Genomic DNA, 25,090 nt, shown 5'->3' on the forward strand with positions numbered 1-25,090 from the left:
GAGGGCCCGGGGTCCAGCCCTGGCTCTGCTTTGGATTCCAGGCTCCTGCTAAGGTGTGCCGTGGGAAGAGCGGCAATGGCTCAAGTATGGGGGAGACCAGCACTGGGTTTTAGGCTCCTGGCTGGGCCCCCGCCCTGGCTGTTGCAGGCATCTGGGAGTGAACCAGCAGGTAGCTTGCTGGTTCTGTTTTCTGCCTTTTAAATGGATATACATTGTGAAATGTCTTTTTTACACATGAGACAGTATATGCTTTTTTTATTTTTTAAATATTTATTTATTTGAAAGGCAGAGTTACAGAGAGGCAGAGGCAAAGAGAGAGAGAGAGAGGTCTTCCATCTGCTGGTTCACTCCCCAGATGGCTGCAATGGCCAGAGCTGTGCCGATCCGAAGCCAGGAGCCAGGAGCTTCTTCCGGTATCCCACGTGGGTTCAGGGGCCCAAGGACTTGGACCATCTTCTACTGCTTTCCCAGGCCATAGCAGAAAGCCAGATGGGAAGTAGAGCAGCCGGGACTTGAATTGGCACCCACATGGGATGCCGGAGCTGCAGATGGAGGCTTAGCCTGCTACACCACAGCGCGAGCACCAGTATTGGCTTTGGGTTGTTTTTAACCCCACACAGAGTAACATCAAGTGCGCTGGAGAAAGCAAATCATTACTGTGCTTAGTCTACAGCCTGGCTAGTGGTAAGGAGCCACCAAGGGGGCTCCCATGATGACAGACCCAGGCGCCCCCACGGGTCCCCTCTGGCCCACACGCACGTCTGGTCCCCTGAGAGGACAGGTCAACATCCTTGGCTCTCAGGGTTTCTGCTGGGCTGTGCACATGGACCCACAGCCCAGGAGCACTGAGCGCACCTGGTGTCTGCACTGCAGGGACTGCGCTTCTGCAGGTCTGGGGAGACGTTATCCACTCGCCTGCTGGAGCCCCTGCTCTGTGCTCGGCCGTGCACCTGGCCCCCCGAGCTCAGCCACATCCTCATGGGTCTGTCCTGTGCAGGCTGACCCCCAGGCAGTGATCACCCTCAGTGGGGGAGCTCACAGAGCACCTGACTCAGCTTGAAGGTCAGGGAAGGCTTCCCAGAAGAGGCAGCACTGGAACTGCGACCTGGAGGGTGCGCAGGTGTGGAGTGGTGAGCCTGGGGCGAGTTCAAGGTGCAGGGGAGCACTTGGAGGTGAAAAATTATGCCAAGGCTGGGTGGGTGTGGTTAAGAAGCCCCACCCCCCTCCCCTAAGGTTGCTCAAGGGTTAGAAGCCAGAGCTCTCATGATGACCCCGGGGCCATGGTGGGGTCAGAGCAGGGGCTGGCTGTGCTGTGCCCGAGCTTTACAAAGTTCCCTCCAGCAGCTGGACAGACGGCCAGCATTGGCAAGAGACAGGGAGAGGCCTGGCAGAGGTGCGGGGCAGCCCAGGTGCCTTGCCAAATTCCTGGGCGCTGAAGGAAGAGGCTGCCTGCGAGGCCCACACCCCGCACCAGAGCGCGCTAGAGTCCCAGATGCACCACTTCCAGCACTATTTCCTGCAGATGCACACCCGGGGAAGGCACAGATGGCTCGAGCGCTTGGGACCCTGCTGCCCCCATGGAGACCTGGATGGTGCTCCCGGCTCCTGGCTTTGGCCTGGCCCAGCCCTGGCCATTGCAGGCATCTGGGGCGTGAGCCATAGGTGGAAGGAGATCCCTTTGTCACTCTGCCTTTCAAGCAGATGAGATTAAAACTAAACAAACAAGAAGCTTGGAAAGCTTGGGCCCAGAGCTGTGGGGGAGGAGCCGGGGCAATGTGGCCGGTGAGGTGGGGTGGCCCATGAGCCCATGGCATCCAAGCTCCTAGGGAACTCAGCGGCCCGGGGACACATAGCACTGGCGAGGAAGCCAGCAGGAGGGAGGCAGCCACACTGGCCCCCTCTGCTGGCCTGTAGGCTCCCTGCCTGGCTCCATGGGGAGCCTGCAGGAGCCTGGGGGGCCTCAGCACAAAAGCCTCCATCCATGGCTGCAGGGCCCCGCCCTCGGAGTGCAGGCCAGGGTGCTCACCCTTGAAGTGGGGGGCCTGGCCAGGCACTTGTGCCCCAGGGGGCCGGGTCCCAGTCCAGGGGTGCCCACAGCTCACACATGCAGCAGCCCTGGATGCCCACCACGCTCCCAGCCCTGCTGGAGTGTGGGACTGGACCTTGCGGTGGGCGTGTGCTGCTCTGAACTGGGCCCAGGCTGAGCCCGAGCAAGAAGCTCAAGGCAAGCAGTTCGGGGCTTCTGGGAACTGGGGACTGGGACAAAAGGGCCCTCGAGGGCTGGAGGCAGCAGAACTAGTGAAGGGCAAGGCTGGGCACAGGTTCCCGGCCCCCTGCAGGGCTCCCGCCCAGTGTGCAGCCCAGGAGGGGAGGGGCTGAAATTAAGTTAAACACCATATGAATTTATTAAATCCACACTGTTAAAGGGCGGAGGTGTGGGGGCAGGGGTGCTTGGGGAAGAAGAACAAGATGATGGGCAGCCGAGGGCACCTGGAGGGGCCCCAGCACCGCCCCCGCCCAGCCCACCCCGGCACCGCCCTGTTGGCTTCCCCATGGTTGTGGCAGGGCAAGATGGCTGGGAACACAGAGGACAGACGGCCCCCACCACCGGCGCACCCTGGGCCCCGGCCTCACCTGTCCAGGGAGGTGGCGGGGTGGGGGGAGCAGAGGCCAGGGAGGCGGGTGCTGTCACCAGGAGTCTGGGAAGGCAGGGACCATGGCACCTAATACTTCTTCTTGTCCTCAGCTGCCTTCGCAGGGGCTTCCTGGGGCTCCTCGCCGGTAGAGGCAGGGGCGGCTGTGTCATCCTGCCCACTTATGCCCAACTCGTTCACCCTGGTGGGATCGACGTGCTAGATCCACCTCTGGTAGAGGTTGAAGAAGACCAGGTCTGCAGGGAGACAGGGGAGGTGGCGTGAGCGCAGGCAGAAAGCCAGGAGCCCCCGCCAGCCACTGGTCCTCACCATCCCTCAGGCAGCAGATCCAGCACATGACAGGCGGGCATCTTGATGATGAAGGCAAACAGGTCCTCAATGAAGGTGTCGAGGGCCTTGTGGGTGAGCATGTGCCAGGGCAGGTGGGCCACAGACCTGAGCTTGTAGTTGATGAAGAGCTGGGGCGTCATGGTGATGAAGCCTGTGGAGAAGACACCTGTGAGCAGGGGGCGGGGCCGTCTCACCCAGCCCCTCCCACGCCCTCCACCACACTCACACCGCCTCTTTGCCACTGCCAACACCAGGGCCTGCTGACCTACCTCAGGGCCTGTGCACTCGCTCTGCCCATCAACAGACCTGGGCCTGGCTCCCTCCCTGGCATCTTGGGCTCAGCCTCTCCTCTGAGAGGCTCCAGGTCACCCCTACTGTGCAGCCCTCACTCTGCCCCACCCCCACCCCCTGCCAGGGCACTCCCCTGTGTGCTTGCTGCTGCTCTGGTTTCCCACAAGACAAAATGTTGCCAAGGACGAGGACAGAAACGGCCCTGCCTCCCACACTGGATGTGAGTAGACCTTGAGCCCACTCAGGGCTGGCCCTGTTTCCACACTGGACTGTGAGTGGATCATGAGCCCCCTCAGGGCCGGCCCTGTCTCCCACACTGGACGAGCCCACCTGCCCCACCTGGCCCTCACCAAAGGTCACAGCCAGGTCTGTGCTGTGCCGCGCCGATACCGCCTCCTCCGGCTCCTCGACCCCGCACAGGGCTGGCGGACACCCTCAGGCACCAGCAAGGCCTGGGTTCTGCTCCCCGACCTGGGGTCCTTCCACTGCCCCACCTGAATGCCACCTGGGGGAGCCCCCAGCCACACCCTGGAAGCCCTGGTCTCCCTCGGGCACTGCTCCGGCGGTCAGCAGGGCCAGCTCTGCACTCAGTGTGCGAGGGCTCACCAGGCTGCAGGGGCGCCTGTCCACCCACTCCCTGGGCCCCGTGGAGGCAGCGGCTTGGAGACAGGCTCCGGTGAGGGTGGGTGGACCCGAGGGGCCGCGGGACCTTTCAGTGGCTACACCTCCTTGTGCCCCACTTCTCATCTGGACAGAGCCCCCCCCCCCCAGCTCCGGGGTCAGAGTTTAGTGAGCTGGTCCTGCCCAGGACGGCTAGAGACACCAGTCCCTGCCCAGCTCTGGCACTGCAGCACCTGGATGGGCACGCCATCAGCAGCTTGATGCTGACTCTACTGATCCGGGGCCCCTGGGGCCTGGAGGATCACAGTCGGGGCAGATGGGCGGCTACTTGGCAGCTGGGTGGCTGGACAAGTGACCTTCCATCCTGAGCCTCTGCCCCGGCCTCCACCTGGTAGGGGTGCGCAGGCCAGTGCCTGGCCACCAGCACAGTGGCCATACAACCAGGCACTGCTGGCACAGGGGCCTCCTGGTGAGGCAATGGGCTGGGCCCGCCAAGGGGAGCAGCACAGGGGCTTCCCTGCTCCTGGCCTCACAGTTCCCGGGCCTGCTTCCTGGAGGCGCACCCTGGCCTCTGCCCCTCCCTCCACTGCTCTCCTGGTTGGTGGGAGATTCTGGGCTGGGAGTTTGGGCGCCCTTCCCCTTCCAGGCTCACAAGGCCCCTTGGAGAGTGGGGCCCAGAACCCAGGCAGGGGGAGGATGGGGGAGGGAGAACGAGGGGGCAGACCCCCCACCGTGGTCTCCCACAGGCCCAGGGCCTCACCCTACAGTTCTTGAATGCCAGGAACTCAAAGACACTGTGGACGATGGAGATGATGATGGTGAGCGCCAGCAGGTAGGCGTTGGTTTCCAGGAGGGCCACCTATGGGGGGGTACTCATGAGTGCAGTCCCGCCCCCAGCCAGAAGACTTCTCTCATGCCCCAAGACCCCCTGTAGGACCTGCTGACCACCCTCCAGGGCTGTTAGCTAGAGACACACAGATGGGGAGATGGCAAGGGGCAGGAGGCCACGACTAGGGGAGACAGGCTGGTGGGGAGGGGGGCAGCTGCCATGAGGAACGGGGACCCACAGCAGCCACAGCTGTGGGCAGCACGGACGTCACAGGCACCAGGAGAGGGATTTCTGAGAGGGCAGAGTCAGGGGTCAGAGCCCAAAGTTGGGGGCACAGGGCTGGGCCAGGTCAGCCACAGAGGTCTTGGCCACGCAAGCAGAAAAGCTCTGAAGAGGCCATCGGAACCCAGGGACAGGACCCAGCTGGGGGTGAGCCTGGAGGTTGGGAGCCTAGGCAGGGTGCGCAGGGTGGTGGGTCCCATGCTCGCCGCCCAGCTCCGTCCACAGCACCCACCTTCACCGAGTCCTGCTGCCCCTCTCAAGGCTCCTAGAGCTCGTCACTCAGGAAGTTCCAGGGCGACCTGGTACTCTGGGCAGCACAGAGTAGACAGAATGATGCCCGCTCCTGCATCACACACAAAAAGCCAGGGACCTTGGCCAGTGCACAGGGAACGTTTGGGACAATCTCAACACATAAAAGGTGGCCAACGAGTCAGGAGCTTCATCCAGGTCTCCCACATGGGTGGCACGGGCCCCAACACTGGGGCCATCTTCTGCTGCTTTTTCCCAGGCACATTAGCAGGGAGCTGGATTGAAAATGGAGCAGCCGGGACATGGACTCGTGCCCATAGGGTGGCTTTACTTGCTATGTCACAATGCCAGCCCCAAACAACAATTACTAACCACCCAGAAAGTATGGAGTTGGGCAAAAAAGAATACTTCATAAGGGCTTGCATTGTGGTGTAGCCGGTTCGGTGGCCATGGGTAATGCCAATATCCCTTATCAGAGCACCAGTTCTAATCCCGGCTGCTCCACTTCCATTCCTGCTCCCTGTTAATGTGCCTGGGAAAGCAGCGGAAGATGTCCCCAAATTCTGGGCCCTGGCACCCATGTGGGAGACCCAAATGGAGTTCCAGGATCCTAGTTTTGGTCTAGCCCAGCCCCAGCCACTGTGGCCACATGGTGAGTGAACCAGAGGATGGAAGATTCTCTCTCTCTCACTCTTTCAAATAAACAAAACAGATCTATAAACAATTAGAAACAACAACTTGTGTTTACTGTGTAGCTTAGATGTGAATGGTAGGTACACACTCCAAAGCATTCAAATGCTCAGTGCTATTCTAATAAAAATTGCATTCCTGTATGGAGAACTATCCTTCCACAGCAGAAAGTCAGTGAGAACGTTTGAAACTGAAAAACTAAGAAATCGCAGCTCTGACTTGTGGAGAGTGTGGACAGGACGCAGTGGGAGAAACAGCTAAATGAAGCTGAGAACAGCCGCCAAGGGGAGCGTGAAGGGGTGGGGCGGATGGGAGACAGGGCTCCGCTGTCTGACACAGCAGCTTCACGTGAAATCACATACGCATGAGAGACTGTAAGAACACATGACGGGGCCAGTGCTGTGGCACAGAGGGTAAAGCCACCACCCGTGATACTGGTATCCCATGTGGGTGCTGGTTCAAGTCCCTGCTGCTCCACTTCCAATCTAGCTCCCTGCGAATGCGTCTGGGAAAGCAACGGAAGATGAACCAAGTGCTTGGGCCCCTGCACCCACGTGGGAGACCCAGATGGAGATCCAGTCCCTGGCTTTGGCCTGGCCCAGCCACATTCATTGCAGCCATTTGGAGAGTGAATCAGCAGGTGGAAGATCTTTCTCTCTCTCTCTCTGTAACCCTGCCTTTCAAATACAGATTGGAAAAGAAAAAGGAGCATGTATGCTCTGCACCCAGCAAACTGCTCAGTGCTGGCCAGGAAGCTGCAGACGCCCAGCTCCGCCCAGGCCCTCCAGGTCACCACGGGGCCCAGGGTTTTGTTTATGATTAGGATGCTCCCAGTGGGCGTCCAGCACCACCTGGCTGGCCCAGCAGCATGAAAATGGGGACAGTGCTTGCAACAGAAGACCACAGCCAGCCCCACAGTCCCTCCCCACTCGAGCATCTGGGATCTGCTGACTCAGAGCAGACCAAACAAGGCCTCAGGTGCCGGGCACCATAGCACCTGCTCATGGGGCTCCAGGGACACAGATGCAGACCCACAGATCACCTGGCCAACCTCAAACGTCCTCTGGCTCCCTCTGTCCACTCCCTGGCGAGTCGGGCTGCGGGCCGTGCACGGCCAAGCCCGGCTCTGGCTCTTTGTACACTCTGCTTCTCCCCTTCTCAAACCTGTCTCTACCTGCTCTCTACCCAATTCCTCACAGGGAGCCATGGAGGCCGTGAAGGGTAGTTGAGGCTCACACCACAACCCTACTCCCTGAGAGCAGGTTTTGTGCCACCCTTCTGGCCCTGGGACTTGCTGGCCCCCACAACTTCCCAGGCTCCCAGGACCACGTCTCCCGGATGCGGATGCAGGGTCCTGGCTGAATGTGAGCGACTTACTCCGGGACAGGTGGACCATGGCGAGGTGGCGGTACAGCGCCTTCTGCTGGGGGTCTGGGTGGAAGCCACTCTTGGTGAAGTAGACATGGATGTAGATGGAACTGTTCTGCTGGACGCTCTGAGAGACGTGTGGCCCATGGACGGCAGGCCAGCCCCAGTGGAAACGCTGGGCCACATCAGGTCCACTGCAGTCACCCCCAACACTGCAGCATTTACTGAGTGCCCAGGGGTGGAGTGCAGCTGAGCACATGGGAGCCAACCTCGGGGGTAAGAGCAGACCCGGGTCCCGGCCCCACCCGCGGCAGCCGTGTGGGCCAGGCCTTCCTCTCTGCCACCCAGTGCCCACCAAGAGGATGCCCATTCCAGCGCTGTCCAGAGAGCATGGAGGCTTCTCCAGACGCCCTGCCGTGTGGCCTAGCACAGACTGGGGCTCAATCCACCTGCGGCCTTCATGCATCTGCTGCACAGGAAGTGAGGCCAACACTGCTGCGCCCTGACCGTGGGCAGCGCCACAGTGCCTCCAGCCAGCAAGCTGGGCTTGTGGCTGCCCCATGCTGCACACCAGGTGCGGGACGCCAGCTGGCCCTCGCTCAGACGACCTCACTCACCCGGCCAGCCGCCAGGGATGGGAGGGGCAGCGCGGTGCCTGGGGCACTGGCGGAAGGCAGAGCCTGTGCCAGCCCTGCGCCTGACCATGCAGCAGAGCTGCTCGGCCTCTCACCACGGGGCCTGGTGTCCCCTCACGGCCCCACCTTCCACCTCCACCCTGACCCCGGCCTGAAGCTTGGAAGCAGATGAGGCCCCGGCACCCAGGAGCAGCTCTCACGGCCAGGGTGACAGCCCTGGGCCCTGGGGCAGGACCTGGGGCCGGATCTGGGGCCTGGGGGCTTGGCTTGAGGCTTCGAGAGAGGCTGTGTGCACTCCTGCTTCAACCCCCAGAGCCCGAGCAGGAACCCCTCCCATCCCAGGAGGCCTGCTGGACAGAGAGGAGGGCACAGCACAGGTGCAACACTTACTGATCCTGCACCCAGTCCCCTGCTGGGCAGTGCCAGGGATACAGAAGTGACCAAGACAGTCCCAGCCTTACCCTCACAGGACTCAGCCCCACGGGGGAAAGACCTGACCCACACAGTAAGGACCGAGAGGGGGCAGGGATGGGATGGGGAAGCCCAGCAGGGTCTGAGAACCCAAAGAGGGCTTCCTGGAGGAGGCAGCATTTGTACCTGGGACTGCCAGAGACCAGAGTCAGAGAGCCTGAGCTGTGTGACCTGAGGCAGTCGCTCTACCTCTCTGCACCTCACCTTCCTGGTCTGTCAGATGGGGTTGCCGGGAGGTTTCCATGAGTCCTCCTAGCCAGCGTCGTGCACTTAGTAGGTGCTCAATGCACATTAGCTAAAATTATTTTGAAACTGGGCTGCCGGACAAACTGGTGACACCCAGATAAACCCGAAGCCAATTACTAATCCCTCGCTGGTTGAAAGCCCAGGACTGCACACCTCGGGGCAGCTGGAAGAATCCCGGGGCAGGTCTCACCCCCATGGCCTTCCTTATTATGGGGAGGGCAAAGCATAGAGACCCCGGGACACAGCGCAGCAGGCGGGCTGTGGGCAGGGCCACGAGAGCACCGGGAGCAGGCCCTGTGGTGTGCGCCCAGCCCCGGGATGCCCTACCTGCAGGATGTCCAGCTCTGCAAAGTGCTCGCAGCAGCCATCTGAATTCTCGCCGCTCGTCCAGTCGCTGTACACAAGGTCGTGCTGCTCCCAGAAGAAAGCCGAGGTGGCACTGAAGTCTGTAAAGTGCTCGTGCTCCAAGATGTACATGTGCAGGTTCTGGGGGTAGAAGTGGGGGGCGGGGCAGAGCTCAGGGCCATTCATCAGAGCCTCAGCACATGCACGGATAAAGAGCGGAGGAAGAGCCAGGCGGTGTCGGCCCCTCGTGAACCAGCATGCGTGGAGACAGGGAGTCATGGAGAGAAGAGAGTAACTTCTCCTCCCCACCCCTGTGTCTGCCCTGGCCGAGCCTGGCAGCCAGCAGTGTGCAGCAGCTGAAGACCCAGCAGCCTGCCCTCTGAGCTGAGCATGGACAGAAGCAGGAGCCCCGGAATGCTGGCCCCCTTCTGGGCTGCACGCCTCAGGGCAAAGCAGGCACCAGCTGACCATTCAGGACACGGGGAGTGGGAGCCCAGCCCCTCCTGCCCCCACGGCCCACGGAGCAGGGAAGCAGGACAGTGGTCACCCTTCTGACAGAACCCAGAGCCGCATAGCTGGTAGAAGCCCACCCTGGGGCCGGCGCTGGCCGGGGAAGCTCCGGCTCTGCCCGTGCCCACCACGTCTCCCCAGCTCCCTTCCCACAGCCCTGAGATCAAGTGCTAAAGGTCTCCACTGTCAACTTCCCAAAAGCATCGGCTCCACCCCATGGACGCTGCCTGATGACCCCACACCCCAACTGTTCAGAGCCCATGGTGACCAGGAACCCCTCCATCCCGCCCACCTGCCCCACACTCCGCCCATCTGTCACCTTCAGCCCCTGCATCCAGTGGTTACCATTAAAGTGTCTTTGGGGAACAGGTTGTGGCTGGCGATGCGCGGGGCTCCTCCAGGGCCCGCCTGGTCCTGAGGGGCCGGCCCTCGGCAGAACCAGCTGCTGATGGCCCAGATGATGAAGATCCTAGGAGGGAAGCAGTGGGGCAGTGAGTCCAGCCCTTCTCCTTCCTCCCGCGCCACCACTGTGGAGGGAAGCATACAGGTGCGGAGCTGACAAGAGGCCGCGAATCCCGCAGGGAGAGACTGGTGTGGGGCGCCTGGCACCACCCTGGTCTCCATGCAGAGCCCCCAGCCGAGTCCTGCTGGTAACAACCAGGCCATGATGGCTTTGGCCACCAAACCTTCTGACATGGGCAACTGAAGGTGTCAGTGCCCTGGGGTCCCTGGTGAGGGGCTCCCGAGAATCTGGAATCCTAGCAGTCAGCGGCACAGAACCTCGGGAGACACCACCAGTGAGCTTCCGATGGCCTGGAAACCGGACATGCAGAGAGTACTATGGGCTAGCCTCAGGGTCAATAGCCTGGGTTATTCAGACCAACTCTCCCTTTGGAAGGAACTGGAAAAGTCTGATAATACTTATTAACATATTAAGAATACAGTGGGGCTGGCATTGTAGCACAGTGGGTTAAGCTGCCACCTGCGACATGAGCATCCCCATGTGACCACCAGTTAGAGTTCTGACTGCTCTGTTTCCCATACAGTTCCTTGCTAATGCACCTGGGAAGGTGCAGAAGATAGCCCAAGTGCTTGGACACCTGCTACCCATATGGGAGACCTGGATGTAATTCCAGGCTCCTGGCTTCAGCCTGGCCATTTGGGGAGTGAACCAGTAGATGGAAGATCTCTGTCGTTCCTTCTCCCTCTGTAACATTCCCTTTCAAAAGAGAGGAAGGGAGGGAGGGAGGGAGGGAGGGAGGGAGAAAAGAACGCTGGGGCAGTGTCTGGCCAAGGGTTAAGTTGCCACTTGGATTTCTACAGCAGAGCACCTGCCCCAAGTCCTGCTGCTCTACTTCCCATCCAGCCCTCTGCTCTGTGCACTGTGGGAGGCAGCAGCTCAGGTACTTGGGCCCCTGCCACCCACGTGGGAGATCCAGACTGAGTTCTAGGATCTTGGCTTTGGCCTAGCCCAGCCCTGGTTGTTGTGGGCATCTGGGGAGTGAGCCAGCAGATGGGAGGGCTCTTTCCATCTGTCTTTCTGTGCACTTCAAATAAAACTGAAAATAAATCAGAGGCCAGCGTCGTGGCACAGTAGGTTAATCCTCTGCCTGCGGTGCTGGCATCCCATATGGGCACCAGTTCTAGTCCCTGCTGCTCCTCTTCCAATCAAGCTCTCTGCTGTGGCCTGGAAAAGCAGTGGAAGGTGGCCCAAGTCCTTGGGCCTCTGCACCCAGAAGGGAGACCGGGAAGAAGCTCCTGGCTCCTGGCTTTGGATTGGCGCAGCTCCGGCCATTGCAGCCATCTGGGGAGTGAACCAGCAGACAGAAGACCTTTCTCTGTCTCTCCCTCTCACTGTCTGTAACTCTACCTCTCAAATAAATAAATAAAATCTTTAAAAATCAATAAAAGTTTGAAAAAAAAATATATATGTATATATATAAATGACTAAGAAGACACAGGATAGGTGCTAACATAGTGATTAAGACCCTGCTTAGGATGCCCACATCCCACATCAGAGTGCCTTAACTCAAGTCCCTGCTCTGTCCCTCACCCCAGCAGTTGGGTCCCTGCTACTCATGTGGGAGACCCAGATTGAGTTCCCAGTTCCTGGCTTCAGCCTGGTCCAGCCTCCCAGCCTCAGCTACTGGAAAACACTGGATGGGAGATTTCTGCCTATATTAAGAAACAGGGACTGGCCTGTGGCATAGCGGGTAAAGCCGCCACCTGCAGTGCCAACATCCCATATAGGCGCCAGTTTAAGACCTGGCTACTCCACTTCCCATCCAGCTCTCTGCTATGGCCTGGGAAAGCAGTGGAAGATGGCCCAAGTCCTTGGGACCCTGCACCCACGTGGGACACCTGGAAGAAGCTTCTGGCTCCTGGTGGCAGATAGGCTGAGCTCCGCCCATTGCAGCCATTTGGGGAGTGAACCAGCTGATGGGAGATATCTCTCTGTGCCTCTGCCTCTTCATAACTCCGTCTTTCCAATAAATAAATACATATTTAAAAAAAGAAAGTTATACTATGAATATATCAATAAATCTCATATTTATGATTATTATATGATACAGTAAGACTGTTTTCATAGATGTTCTTGTAGATAATTATTTTTAAAGATTTATTTATTTATTTGATAGCCAGAGTTACAGAGAGAGGGAGAGAGAGAGAGAGAGAATTATTCTTCCATCTGCTGGTTCACTCCCCAAATGGCTGCAACGGCTGGGGCTGGGCCAGGCTGAAGCCAGGAACCTCAAACCCAATCCGGGTCTCCCAGGTCGTGGCAGGGACTCCAGCACTTGGGGCCAACTTCGGCTGCTTTCCCGGGCGTATCGGCAGGGAGCTGGATGGAAAGCAGAGCAGCCAGGACCTGAACTGACGCCCACACGGGACACCTGCATCACCAGCCAAGGCTTGACCTGTTGCGCTGCCTCCTCTGGCAAATAATTCTGATACAATGTACACGTATGTGAGCAAAAGCAGTGAGGCTACACAGGAATGCAGATCATCAGGCCGAAGCTGAAGGGGAGCTGGGGAGAACTGAGGAGGAAAAGGAGCACTGGGAGGCGCACCTGCCTCAGGCCCACAGGAGGGCACCGGGGATCCACACTTTGGACGCTAGCACCTCCAGGGTTTCATGCCCTTGGGGAGGCGGGGCACCAGGCCACGCTGAGCCCTATACCCAGGAGCCACACAGCAGGCCTGCACTAGGAGTCATGCAGGCAGCTCCTGCCTGTACCCTGGAGAAAGGAGAACTGTGGGGAGCAACTGGGAGCAACTCGGACTAGACTAAGTTACTGGAATTAAGACTTATTCTATGCATCTGCTTTCCCACAATATGGCGCTGAGAAGGGAAACAGCTTCTACACAGCTGCCTCCAGTTCAACCAATAAACTGTGGGACCTGCTCCTGATTGGAGGAGAGCAGCGTGCTCAGCATGTGGGTAGCAGAGTTGGGATTGGTGGAAGAGGACTATAAAGGAGGAGAGAGACAGCATGCACCAGGAACATCTAAGGGGAACACCTGTGCAGCCCCCCAGAGAGCCGGCCGGCGGTGTGCCGCTCCCCCGCGGAAGTGGGGAATGTGGCAGGGGGAACTGCCCTTCCACGGAGGTGGAAGGGACAGTAGCCAACCCGGGAAGAACCAGCAGCAAACCCGGGGAGGGCCGAGCAGACGAAAGAACAGCACAGGGTCCTGTGTTGCTCCTCCACGAAGAGGGGGAGCGACAGAGAACCTGGGCTCCGGTTATGCCCGCAAGCAGCCAGCAGAGGCAGAGCGAGTCTGTGCATTCTAGGTTTCAGTAACTCCCCCCACCTAAGAACCAACATGCAGGCAGGTGCAGGCCAGGCACACAAGGAAACAAGACACCATGGACCAGACGCCGCAGCTACCACGGTCCAGAGGCAGAACGAGACATGGACGCAGATGTTTCAGACAGAGTCCTCCAAAGTGCTCAAGGACTGTGTCTGGCGAGCGTCAGAAGGACCCACTCTCCAGATAACATGACAGAAAGAGGGGACACAGAAACAACGGACAGCATCCAAACCATAGCAAGTGACAGAACCACCTCCTCAGCTCACAAAATCCCACCACCAGCAGCCCAAAGCCTCCGACGGCAGCTGGCGCAGGGGCATGGCTGGGGTGCTCTGCGAAGGGAGATGTGGGGTGGGAGCCCGCCTCTGCGTGGAGTGTGAGCCTGCTTCTGGGTGGAGGGAGGCATGAGTGTGGATGCAGAGGGAGGTGCGGGTGTGGACATGGAGGAAGGCATGGGGTGTGGACCTGGAGGAAGGCGTGGGGTGCAGACATGGAGGGAGGCACAGGGTGTGGACGTGGAGGAATGCATATGGGGTATGGACATGGAGGGAGATGCAGGGTGTGGACGTGGAGGAAGGCATGGGGTGTGGACATGGAGGAATGCGTGGGGTGTGGACATGGAGGGAGGTGCAGGGTGTGGATGTGGGGGAGGGAGGTGTGAGGTGTGGACGTGGAGGGAGGCGTGGAGTGTGGATGTGGAGGAAGGTGGGGGGTGTGGACGTGGAGGGAGGCTGTGCTGAACACCACCGATATGTCCTCACGCAGGAACACACAGGGGCGGCAGCTGAGCCCCAGCTCGCTCGGCCGCCCCCAGGGTCAATACCTAAGAATAAAGCTGAGCACACGGCAGCTAGCACCTACTATGTGCTGGTCATTATGTGGCTTTCGATAAAAAGGATTTGTTTATTTGAAAAGCAGACTGATAGAGAGGGAGGAAGAGAGATCTTACATCTGCTGGTTCACTCCCCAGTTGGCCCCAATGGCCAGGGCTGATCCAGGCCAAAGCCAGGAGCCAGGAGCTCCATCTGGGTCTTCCACATGGAGAGTATTTGGGTCATCGTCTGCTGCCTTCCCAGGTGCATTAGCAGGGAGCTGGATGGGAAGTGGAGCAGCCGGGACTGGAACGGGCACCTGAACAGGGGATGCGGGCACTGTGAGCGGCAGCTTAACCTGCTTTGCCACGTCGCCGGCCCCCCTAGTGGTTGACGTAGTTCTACGGAGCATCTCAGCTAAGCTCCGTCGCACTCTAAGAGGTAGGTCATAGTCAGTGTCAACGTCAGGGGTCCCCAAGACCATGCTGGGATTCAGAGTGCCCAGAGGACTGCCAGGACTCAGCACAGTCATGTGTGCGTCTGTGGCTTGTACCCTGGGCAGGTCACGGGAAGAGCAGAGTCAGGGGCAGGTGCCTGTACCCCGGGCAGGGCACGGGAAGAGCAGAGTCAGGGGCGGGTGCCTGTACCCCGGGCAGGGCACGGGAAGAGCAGAGTCAGGGGCAGGTGCCTGTACCAGGGGCAGGGCACGGGAAGAGCAGAGTCAGGGGCAGGCGCCTGTACCAGGGGCAGGGCATGGGAAGAGCAGAGTCGGGGTGGGCACCTGGCACTGTGGTTGAGATGCCTCTTAGGACAGCTGCATCCATCCCGTCCCTTAGCAGAGCACTTGGCTTGAGTCCCGGCTCCACTTCCAAATCCAGCTTCCCACCACTGTGCCTCCTGGGAATCAGCAGGTGAGGCCTCAAGCCCTTGGGCCCCTGCCGCCCACACGGGTGACCCAGACTGGGTTCCAGGCTCCTGGCGTTGGCCTGGGCAGCCCTGGCTGTTGGGGTATTTCGGATGTGAACCAGCAGATGGAAGAGCTCTGTTTTGTCTCTTTTAAATAAATTTAAAAAAATTTAAATAGAATTAAAGACAAATTTGGGTGGGTGTCTGGCCTAGCAGTTAAGACACTGGGATGCCTGCACCTCCTAGTAAAGTTCCAGCTTCCTCCTCCTGTGCACCCTGGAAGTCAGCAGATGATGGCTCCCGGCCCCACACTGGACACTCGGTGGAGATCTGTGCTCCTGCCCAGGCTGCTGCAGGCCTTTGTGGAATGGACTGGCAGAGGGGAGCTCTCTGCCTTTCTGCCTTTCAAATTCATGCAGCTTAAGCTGCCTCTGTGCCACTGCATCCCCTATGGGAATGCTGGGTTGAGTCCCAGCTGCTCCACATCTGATCCAGCCCCCTGCTGATACACCTGGGAAGGCAGTGGAAGATGGCCCAAGTCCTTGGGCCCCTGCCTCCCACATGGAAGACCAGGATGGAGTTCCTGGCACCTGGCTTTGTCCTGGCCCAGATGTGGCTGTTGTGACCATTTGGGGGATGAACCAGCAGACAAAAGATCTCACTCTTCCCCTCTCTCTGTCACTCTGCCCTTCAGATTTGAAAGGCAGAGTGACTGAGAGGCAGAGAGAGAGAGAGGTCTTCCATCCATTGGTTCACTCCCCAAATGGCCACAATGGCTGGAGCTGAGCCAAGTCGAAGGCAGGAGCCAGGATCTTCTTCTGGGTCTCCCACAGGGGTACAGGGACCCAAGAACTTCGGCCAACTTCCACTGCTTTCCCAGGCTATAGCAGAGAGCTGGGTCGGAAGTGGAGCAGCTGGGACTAGAACTGGCACCCATATGGGATGCTGGCACTGCAGGTGGTAGCTCTAACCCACCATGCCACAGAACCAGCTTTTTTTAAGTAACTAAAAAATAAAAAATAAAAAAAAAACTCTGCTTGGGTCCGGCGCCATGGCTCACTTGGTTAATCCTCCGCCTGTAGTGCGGCACCCCGTAAGGGCACTGGGTTCTAGTCCCGGTTGGGGCACCAGGTTCTAGTCCTGGTCGCTCCTCTTCTAGTCTAGCTCTCTGCTGTGGCCCGGGAAGGCAGTGGAGGATGGCCCAAATGCTTGGGCCCTGCACTCGCATGGGAGACCGGAAGGAAGCACCTGGCTCCTGGCTTTGGATTGGCACAGCGTGCGGGCCATAGCAGCCAGGTTGTGGGTGAACTAACGGAAGGAAGTCCTTTCTCTCTGTCTCTAACTCTGTCAAAACAAACAAACAAACAAACGAACGAACAAGAAAACCTCTGCTGCTGAAGTCCCTCACACAGATGGTGCAGGGTTATCACAAGCCCACCCATACACTTCACACCACCTCTGAGCGACCCTAAGCACCTAATGCTATGGACCTGCTGGGTGAAGTCAGTCCACGGTTTTGTTTAGGGAACACTGGCATGGAAAAAAGTGCACCCATTCAGTAAGATGTCATTTTTTTCCCCAAAAACATTTTCAATCTGTGGATACAGAGAAAGGGCATACTGGACAGAGAGGGCAGGCTCCCCACGCCCTCTGCCCACCCAGCTTGGGGCGACTTCTGTCTGAGCCCTTGGGAGGGAGTGGAGCTGGAGAGGCCAGGGGAGCTGCCCCATGCCCTCCAGGTGCTCCCTCCCCAGCCCTCATCACGGGAAGCTATTTGTGTGGTTCCACCACCTGCCCAGGCATCTGGCACCATGGCCCCCACCCCACGGGCCAATGCACGGCCCTCCCCATGCGTCCACCAGTGCGTGACTCTGCAAGCCCCGCACCGACCTGCTGAGCACAGGCCCTCTGGTCTTTAGTTGTGGGACAGAGCCTCCTCCCCCACGCTGCTGGCCACAGGCCCTCACCTTTCTGCACCTGGTCATACAGCAGGTAGAGCTCCTCGCTGCCCATGCACTGCCCGCTCTCCTTGTTGATCTGGCAGATCCGCAGCTCCAACGTGTTTGTGGACTCTGGCAGGGGGCGAGGGGCAGAGAATCCCACCTTGAAATCCTTCCCAGGCTCCCAGCGGGTGCCTGCCCAGGGCTGGGAGAGGCGGGATGGGGAGCAGGCAAGGCAGCCCACCTGTGCTAGAAAGGCCCAGTGCCTGGGCCCCTGTACCCACACCGGAGACCCGGATGGAGTTCTGGGCTCCTGGCATTGGCCTGGCCCAGGCCTGGCTGTTGTGGCCATTGAGGAAGTGAACCAGCAGATGTGTGTGTGTATGTGTGTATGTGTGTGTGTGTGTGTGTCTCCATCTCTTAACTTTGCCTCTCAAATAAATATAAATAGAGACCCGCAGATCTCAGGGAGAGTAGGTGCGGTCAGGGATTGGGGTCAGGGTTCACGGACTTTGTACGGCCTCCCTCGGTGTAAAAGTCCAGACCTGCAGGAGGTCACGAGGGTTGGGTAGGCCTGACGCCAGGCCCTGGCTCAGCAGTGATCACGTGCCCGGGCCTGGCCAATTAGAGCACTGCCTCCCTGTACCCGTAGCTAATTGACCAGAGAGGAGCAGCTGACCCCAAGCAGGCCAATGAGAGGCAGCCCTGAGATACTGGGCCAGAACACGGGAGGAGAGGCCAGAAAAGGTGCTGGGTGGGGAGGGTTGCTGGCAGGCCTGGGCCAGTGCCACCCACCTAGGAAAACCCCGAGGGTCCTACCAGCAGTGACTGCGCGAGGGAAGAGCTGCTGAGACACTGGCGTCACCTGCAGCTGGAGCGCGGTGCCCCATCGTGGCTTCTTTCGTTCATGGGACAAAGCTCCGTGCCCACCAAAGCACAACTAGAACAGAGAACTGTGCCGCCCTAGGCCCACCTGGGACAGAACCTTCTGATACCCTAAGCACACCAGGGACAGAGACTGCTGCCCCGCTAAGCACAGCAGGGACAGAGCTCACTGCCCCATGAAGCCCAACTGGGACAGAGCCCCCTGCCCTCCAAAGCCCACGAGGGACAGAGCCCTCTGCCCCCCTAAGCCCACTTGGGACAGAGACCCTGGCCGCCAAGGCCACCTGGGACAGAGCCCCCGGGATGGCAAGCACACCTGAGATAGAGACCCCTGCCCCCCTAAGCCCATCTGAGACAGAGCCCTCTGCCCCTGAAGACCACCTGGGACAGAGGTCCCTGCCCCACCAACCCATCTGGGACAGACCCCTGCCTTGCCAAACCAAACTGCGACAGAGCCCCCTGCCCCACGAAGCACAGCTGGGATAGAGCCCCCTGCCCCGACAAGCCCATCTGGGACAGAGTCCCTTGCCCTGCCAAGCCCAACTGGGACAGAGACCTATGCCCCCTGAAGCACACCTGGGACAGAGTCCCCCTGCCAACCGAAAACCACCTGGGACAGAGCCCCCTACCCCCAAAAACCACCTGGGACAGAGACCTATGCCCCCTTAAGCCCAACTGGGACAAAGCCTCCTGACCCACTAAGTCCACCTGGGACAGAGCCACCTGCACCTTGAAGCCCACATGGAACAAAGCCCCTTGACCCATAATCACACCTGGGAAAGATCCCCATGCACCCCTAGCCCACTTGACAGAACCCCCTGCCCTCCGAAGCCAACCTGGGACAGATCCACATGCCCCACGCCCCACTAAGCCACCTGGGACAGAGCCCCCACCCACTATGCCCACCTGGTACAGAGCCCGCGGCCCCAATAATCACACTTGGGACAGAGCTCCATGCCCCCGAAACCCATCTGGGATAGAGCCTCCTGGCCCACTAAGCCCTCATGGGACAGAGCCCCATGCCCCGTCAAGACCACCTGGGACACAGGCCCCAGCCTGGCAAGTCACCTGGGACAGAGCACCCTGCCCCCCGAAGCCCACCTAGGACAGAGCCCCTTTCCCCAAGAAGCCCACCTAGGACAGAGCCCCTGCCCTGCCAAGCCCACTTGGCACAGAGTCTCCTGCCCCACTAAGCCCACATGGGACAGAGCCTCCTGCACCCAGAAGCCCACCTGGGACAGAACCCCAAGCCCACAGAAGGCCACCTGTGACAGAGCCTCGTGGCCCATAAAGCCCACCTGCGACAGAGCCCCCTACCCCGTCAAGTCTACCTGGGACACAGCCCCCTGCACCGCCAAATCACATGGGACAGAGAGAGTCTCCTGCCACCATAAGCCTACATGGGACAGAGCCCCTTGCCACCAGAAGCCCACCTAGGACAGAAACCCCTGCCCAACCAAGCCCATCTGGGTTGACCAATTCCCCCTAAGCCCACCTGGAACAGAGCCCCCTGCCCAACTATACACACCTGAGAAAGAGCCCCCTGCCCCGCCAAGCCCACATGGGACAGAGTCTCCCACCCCACTAAGCCCACATGGGACAGAGCCCCCTGCCCCGACAAGCCCACCTGGACTGAGCACCCTGCCCTGCCAAGTCATCTGGGACAGAACTCCCATCCCCAAAAGTCCACCGGGGAAAGAGCCCCCTGCCCCCCAAAGTCCACCTAGTACAGAGCCCCCTGCCCCCGATACCCACCTGGGACAGAGCCTTCTGTCCCATAGAGCCCACCTGGGACAGAGCACCCTGCCCATGAAACCAACCTGGGACAGAGCCCCCTGGCCCACTAAGCCCTCCTGGGACAGAGCCACCTGCCCCGTCAAGACCACTTGGGACACAGGTCCCTGACCGGCAAGTCACCTAGGAAGAGCCCCCTGTCCCCCAAAGCCCACTTGGGACAGAGCCCATTGTCAACAGAAGCCCACCTGGGACGGAGCCCCATGCACCGCTAAGCCCACCAGGGACAGAGCCCCCTGCCCCCCAAAGTCCACCTAGTACAGAGCCCCCTGCCCCCTATACCCACCTGGGACAGATCCCCCAACCCCCGGAAGCCCACCTGAGACAGAGCTCACTGACCTGCTAAGCCCACCTGGGACAAATCCCCCAACCCCCTGAAGCCCTTCTGGGATAGAGCCCCATCCACCACGAAGCCCACCAGGAACAGAACCCCCTGCCCCACTAAGGCGACCAGGGACAGAGCCCCCTGCCCCCAGAAGCCCACCTGAGACAGAGCCCCCTACACTCAGAAGCCCACCTGGGACGGAATCCCCCGCCTCCCTAATCGCAAATGGGACAGAACATCCTGCACCATTAAAGCCCATCGGGTACAGATCCCCCTACTCCCTGAAGTCCACCTGGAAGAGAGCCTCCTGCCCTCCTTTGCCCACCTGGGACAGAGGCCAAAGCCCACAGACGCCCACATGGGACAGAGCCCCCTGCCCCATGAAGCCCACCAGGGACAGAACCCCCTGCCCCACTAAGCCCACCTGGGAAAGAGCACCCTGAATCCTGAAGCCCAGGGGGTACAGAGCCTCCTGTCCCCACTAAGCCCACTGGTTAGAGAGCCCCATGCTCTCCAAAACCCACTTGGGACAGAGCCCCCTACCTGCCTTTACCCACCTGGGACTGAGCCCTCATTTCCAAAGAGCCCGCATGGGACAGAGCCCCTGCCCTCCGAAACGGACCTGGGACAGAGCCCCTGCCTCACTAAGCCCACCTGGGACAGAGCCCCCTGACCCCTGAAGCCCACCTGGGACAGAATCCCCTGCCCTGCCAAGCCCACTTGGGACAGAGCATCCTGCCCCACTAAGCCCACCTGGGACACAGCCCCCTGCCAAGCCAACCAGGGACAGAGCCCCCTGCTGCAATAAGCCCACCTGGGACAGAGCCCCTTGCCACCCGAAGCCCACCTGGGACAAAACACCCTGCCACCTCAATCAACCTGGAACATAATCCCCTGCCGCCTGAAGCCAACTTGGGACAGAAGCACTTTCCCCACTAAGCCCACCAGGGACAGAGCCCACTGCCCCCCTTAGCCCAACTAGGACAGAGCCCTTTGCCCCTGAAGCAAACGTGGAAAGATCCCCTGCACCCTGAAAATGACCTGGGAAAGAGCCCTAGGTCCCCCTAAACCCACCTAGGAAAGAGCTCCCTGTCCTGCTAAGCCCACCTGCTCCTGAAGTCCACCGGGTACAGAGCCACCCTACCCTAAGCCGACCTGGGACAGAGCCCCATGCCCAAAGAAGTCCACCTAGGTCAGAGCCCTCTGTCCCCTTAGCACACTTGGGAAAGGGCAGCCTGCCCCCCAAAGCCCACCTGGGACAGTGGCCTCTGTATCCTGAAGCCGACTTGGGAAAGAGCCCCTTGCCCCACTAAGCACACCTGGGACAGACACTCTGCTCCCTAAGCCCACTGAATACAGAGCCCCCTGCTCCCTGAACCCTCCTGGGACAGAGTTCCATACATGCTTGTAATAACCTGTGACAGAACGCTCATCTCCAATGAGCCCACCTGGGACAGAGCACCCTGCCCCCGGAAGCCCACCTAGGACACAGCCCCTTTCCCCTGAAGCCCACCTGGGAAAGAGCCCCCTGCGCCGCCAAACCCACTTGGGACAGAGTGTCCTGCCCCAATAAGCCCTGTGGGACAGAGACCCCTGTACCCTGAAGCCCACCTGGGACAGAGCCCCAAGCCCACACAAGGCCACGTGTGATAGAGCCTCCTGGCCCATAAAGCCCACCTGGGACTAGCCCCCTGCCCTGCCAAGTCACCTGGGATAGAGCCTCCTGCCACCATAAGCCAACCTGGGACTTAGCCCCCTGCCCCCCGAAACCCACCTGGGACATAGTACCCTACCCAGCCAAGCCGACCTGGGACAGACACCTTGCCCCTCTATGCCCACTTGGGACAGATCCCCTGCCTCGCAAAACCCACCTCGGACAGAGTTACCTGCCCCCCGAAACCCACCTGGGATAGAGCCTCCTGGCACACTAAGCCCTCGTAGGACAGAGCCAAATGCCCCGTCAAGACCACCTGGGACACAGGCCCCAGCCTGGCAAGTCACCTGGGACAGAGCACCCTGCCCCCGGAAGCCCACCTAGGACAGAGCACCTTTCCCCAAGAAGCCTACCTGGGACAGAGCCCCCTGCCCTGCCAAGCCTACTTGGGACAGAATCTCCTGCCACACTAAGCCACTTGGGACAGAGACCCCTGCACCCAGAAGCCCCCTGGAACAGAGCCCCAAGCCAACAGAAGGCCACCTGTGACAGAGCCTCGTGGCCCATAAAGCCTACCTGCGACAGAGCCCCCTGCCCCATCAAGCCTACCTGGGACTCAGCCCCCTGCACCGCCCAGTCACCTGGGACAGTCAGAGCCTCCTGCCACCATAAGCCCACATGGGACAGAGCCCCTTGCCACCAGAAGCCCACCTGGGACAGAAACCCCTGCCCAGCCAAGCCCACCTGGGACTGAGCCCTTGCCCCTCTAAGCCAACTGGGACAGAGCCCCCTGCCCACCTATACCCACCTGGGACAGAGCCCCCGGCCCCACCAAGCCACTTGGGACAGAGTCTCCTGCCCCACTAAGCCTACATGGGACATGGGACTAAGCCCCCAGGACACTAAGCCCACCTGAGACAGAGCCCCAAGCCCAGAGAAGGCCACCTGTGACAGAGCCTCCTGGCCCATAAAGCCCACTTGGGACAGAGCCCCCTGCCCCACCAAGTCACCTGGGACAGAGCCTCCTGCCACCATAAGCCCAGCTGAGACACAGTCCCCTGCCCAGCCAAGCCCATCTGGGACAGACCCCTTGCCCCTCTAAGCCCACCTGGAACAGAGAACCCTACCCCCGAAACCAACCTGGTACAGAGCCCCCACCCACCTGTACCCACCTGGGACAGAGCCTCCTGGCACACTAAGCCCTCCTGGGACAGAGGCCCTGCCCGTCAAGACCACCTGGGACACAGACCCCTACCTGGCAACACACCTGGGACAGAAACCCCTGTCCCCAGAAGCCCAGTGGGGACAGAGCCCCCTGCCCCCAAAGTCCACCTAGTACAGAGCTCCCTGCCAACAATACCCACCTGGGACAGAGCCTTCTGTCCCATAAAGCCCACCTGGGACAGAGCTCACTGCCCCGCTAAGCCCACCTGGGACAGAGCCCCTTGGCCCACGAAACCAACCTGGGACAGAGCCCCCGCCCGCCTATACCCACCTGGGACAGAGCCTCCTACCCCACTAAGCCCTCCTGGGATAGAGCCCCCTGCCCCCTGAAGCCCACCTGGGAAAGAAACCCCTGCCCAGCCAAGCCCACCTGGGACTGAACCCTTGCCCCTCTAAGCGGACCTGGGACAGAGCCCCCTTCCTCACTAAGCCCACCTGGGACAGAGCCCCCTGACCCCTGAAGCCCACCTGGGACAGAATCCCCTGCCCTGCAAAGCCCATTGGGACAGAGTTTCCTGCCCCACTAAGCCCACCTGGGACAGAGCCCCCTGCCCCCTGAAGCCCACCTGGGAAAGAAACCCCTGCCCAGCCAAGCCCACCTGGGACTGAACCCTTGCCCCTCTAAGCGGACCTGGGACAGAGCCCACTTCCTCACTAAGCCCACCTGGGACAGAGACCCCTGACCCCTGAAGCACACCTGGGACAGAATCCCCTGCCCTGCAAAGCCCATTGGGACAGAGTTTCCTGCCCCACTAAGCCCATCTGGGACAGAGCCCCAAGCCCAGAGAAGGCCACCTGTGTCAGAGCCTCCTGGCCCATAAGGCCCACCTGGGACAGAGCCTCCTGCCCCATAAAGCCCACCTGGGACAGAGTCCCCTGCCCTGCCAAGTCACCTGGGACAGACAGTGCCTCCTGCCACCATAAGCCCACCTGGGACCGAACAACTGCCCAACAAGCACCCATGGGACAGAGCCCCCTGTCCTCCAAAGCCCATCTATCACAGAGACACATGGCCCCAGAAGCCCACCTGGGACTGAGCCCCCTGCCCCCCTATGCCCACTTGGGACAGAGCACCGTGCCCCGTCAAGACAACCTGGGACAGAGCACGATGCCCTACTATGCCTATATGGGATAGAGCATCCTGCCCCCCCTAAGCCCACCTGGGACAGAGCCCCTTGCCAACAGAAGCCCACCTGGGACAGAGCCCCATGCACCGCTAAGCCCACCAGGAACAGAGCCCCCTGCCCCCCAAAGTCCACCTAGTACAGAGCCCCCTGCCCCCTATACCCACCTGGGACAGATCCCCCAACCCCCGGAAGCCCACCTGAGACAGAGCTCACTGACCTGTTAAGCCCACCTGGGACAAATCCCCCAACCCCCTGAAGCCCTCCTGAGACAGAGCATCCTGCCCCACTAAGCCCACCTGGGACACAGCTCCCTGCCCAGCCTAGCCCACCAGGGACAGAGCCCCCTGCCGCAATTAGCCCACCTGGGACCAAGACCCTTGCCGCCCGAAGCCCACCTGGGACAAAACACCCTGCCACCTCAATCAACCTGGGACAAAATCCCCTTCCGCCTGAAGCCAACTTGGGACAGAAGTACTTTCCCCACTAAGCCCACCAGGGACAGAGCCCACTGCCCCCCTTAGCCCAACTAGGACAGAGCCCTTTGCCCCTGAAGCAAATGTGGAAAGATCCCCTGCACCCTGAAAACGACCTGGGAAAGAGCCCTCAGTCCCGCTAGGAAAGAGCTCCCTGTCCTGCTAAGCCCACCTGGAGAAGAGCCCCTGGACCCTGAAGTCCACCGGGTACAGAGCACCCTACCCTGAAGCCTACCTGGGACAGAGCCCCTTGCCCCAAGAAGTCCACCTAGGTCAGAGCCCTCTGTCCCCATAACCCACTTGGGAAAGAGCACCCTGCCCTCCGAAGCCAACCTGGGACACAGTAGCCTGCCCCTCAAAGCCAACCTGGGACAGAGGCCTCTGCATCCTGAAGCCCACTTAAGACAGAGCCCTTTGCCCCACTATGCACACCTGGGACAGAGACCCTGCTCCCTAAGCCCCCTGCTCCCCGAACCCTCCTGGGAGAGAGCTCTATACCCGCCTATAACAACCTGGGACAGAACCCTCATCTCCAATTAACCCGCCTGGGACAAAGCCCCTGCCCCACTAAGCCCACCTAGGACACAGCCCCTTACCATTGAAGCCCACCTGGGAC

The 25,090-nt window shown here is 60.2% G+C and overlaps 1 protein-coding gene across 5 annotated transcripts in view; it reads right to left on the reverse strand.

Annotated features, from left to right (window-relative positions):
• Positions 1 to 256: 256 nt before the first annotated feature.
• Positions 257 to 25,090, reverse strand: part of LOC138850482 (transcription factor RelB-like) — a 47,579-nt gene continuing 22,745 nt past the window's right edge. For 3 of the 5 annotated variants that reach the window (XM_070077264.1, XM_070077263.1, XM_070077262.1), the window contains 6 exons: positions 17,020 to 17,124; positions 9,867 to 9,990; positions 5,240 to 9,152; positions 4,657 to 4,755; positions 2,964 to 3,135; positions 257 to 2,890 (listed from right to left, as the gene is read on the reverse strand). In XM_070077264.1, coding sequence (XP_069933365.1) covers positions 9,869 to 9,990; positions 17,020 to 17,124 — 227 coding nt within the window. In that variant the 3' untranslated portion in view covers positions 257 to 2,890; positions 2,964 to 3,135; positions 4,657 to 4,755; positions 5,240 to 9,152; positions 9,867 to 9,868. The remainder of the gene's footprint in view (positions 2,891 to 2,963; positions 3,136 to 4,656; positions 4,756 to 5,239; positions 9,153 to 9,866; positions 9,991 to 17,019; positions 17,125 to 25,090) is intronic. The other 2 variants (XR_011390292.1, XR_011390291.1) reach the window with 2 other exon arrangements.

Source organism: Oryctolagus cuniculus, chromosome 7 (genome assembly GCF_964237555.1).
Source record: "Oryctolagus cuniculus chromosome 7, mOryCun1.1, whole genome shotgun sequence".
Lineage (NCBI taxonomy): Eukaryota > Metazoa > Chordata > Mammalia > Lagomorpha > Leporidae > Oryctolagus > Oryctolagus cuniculus.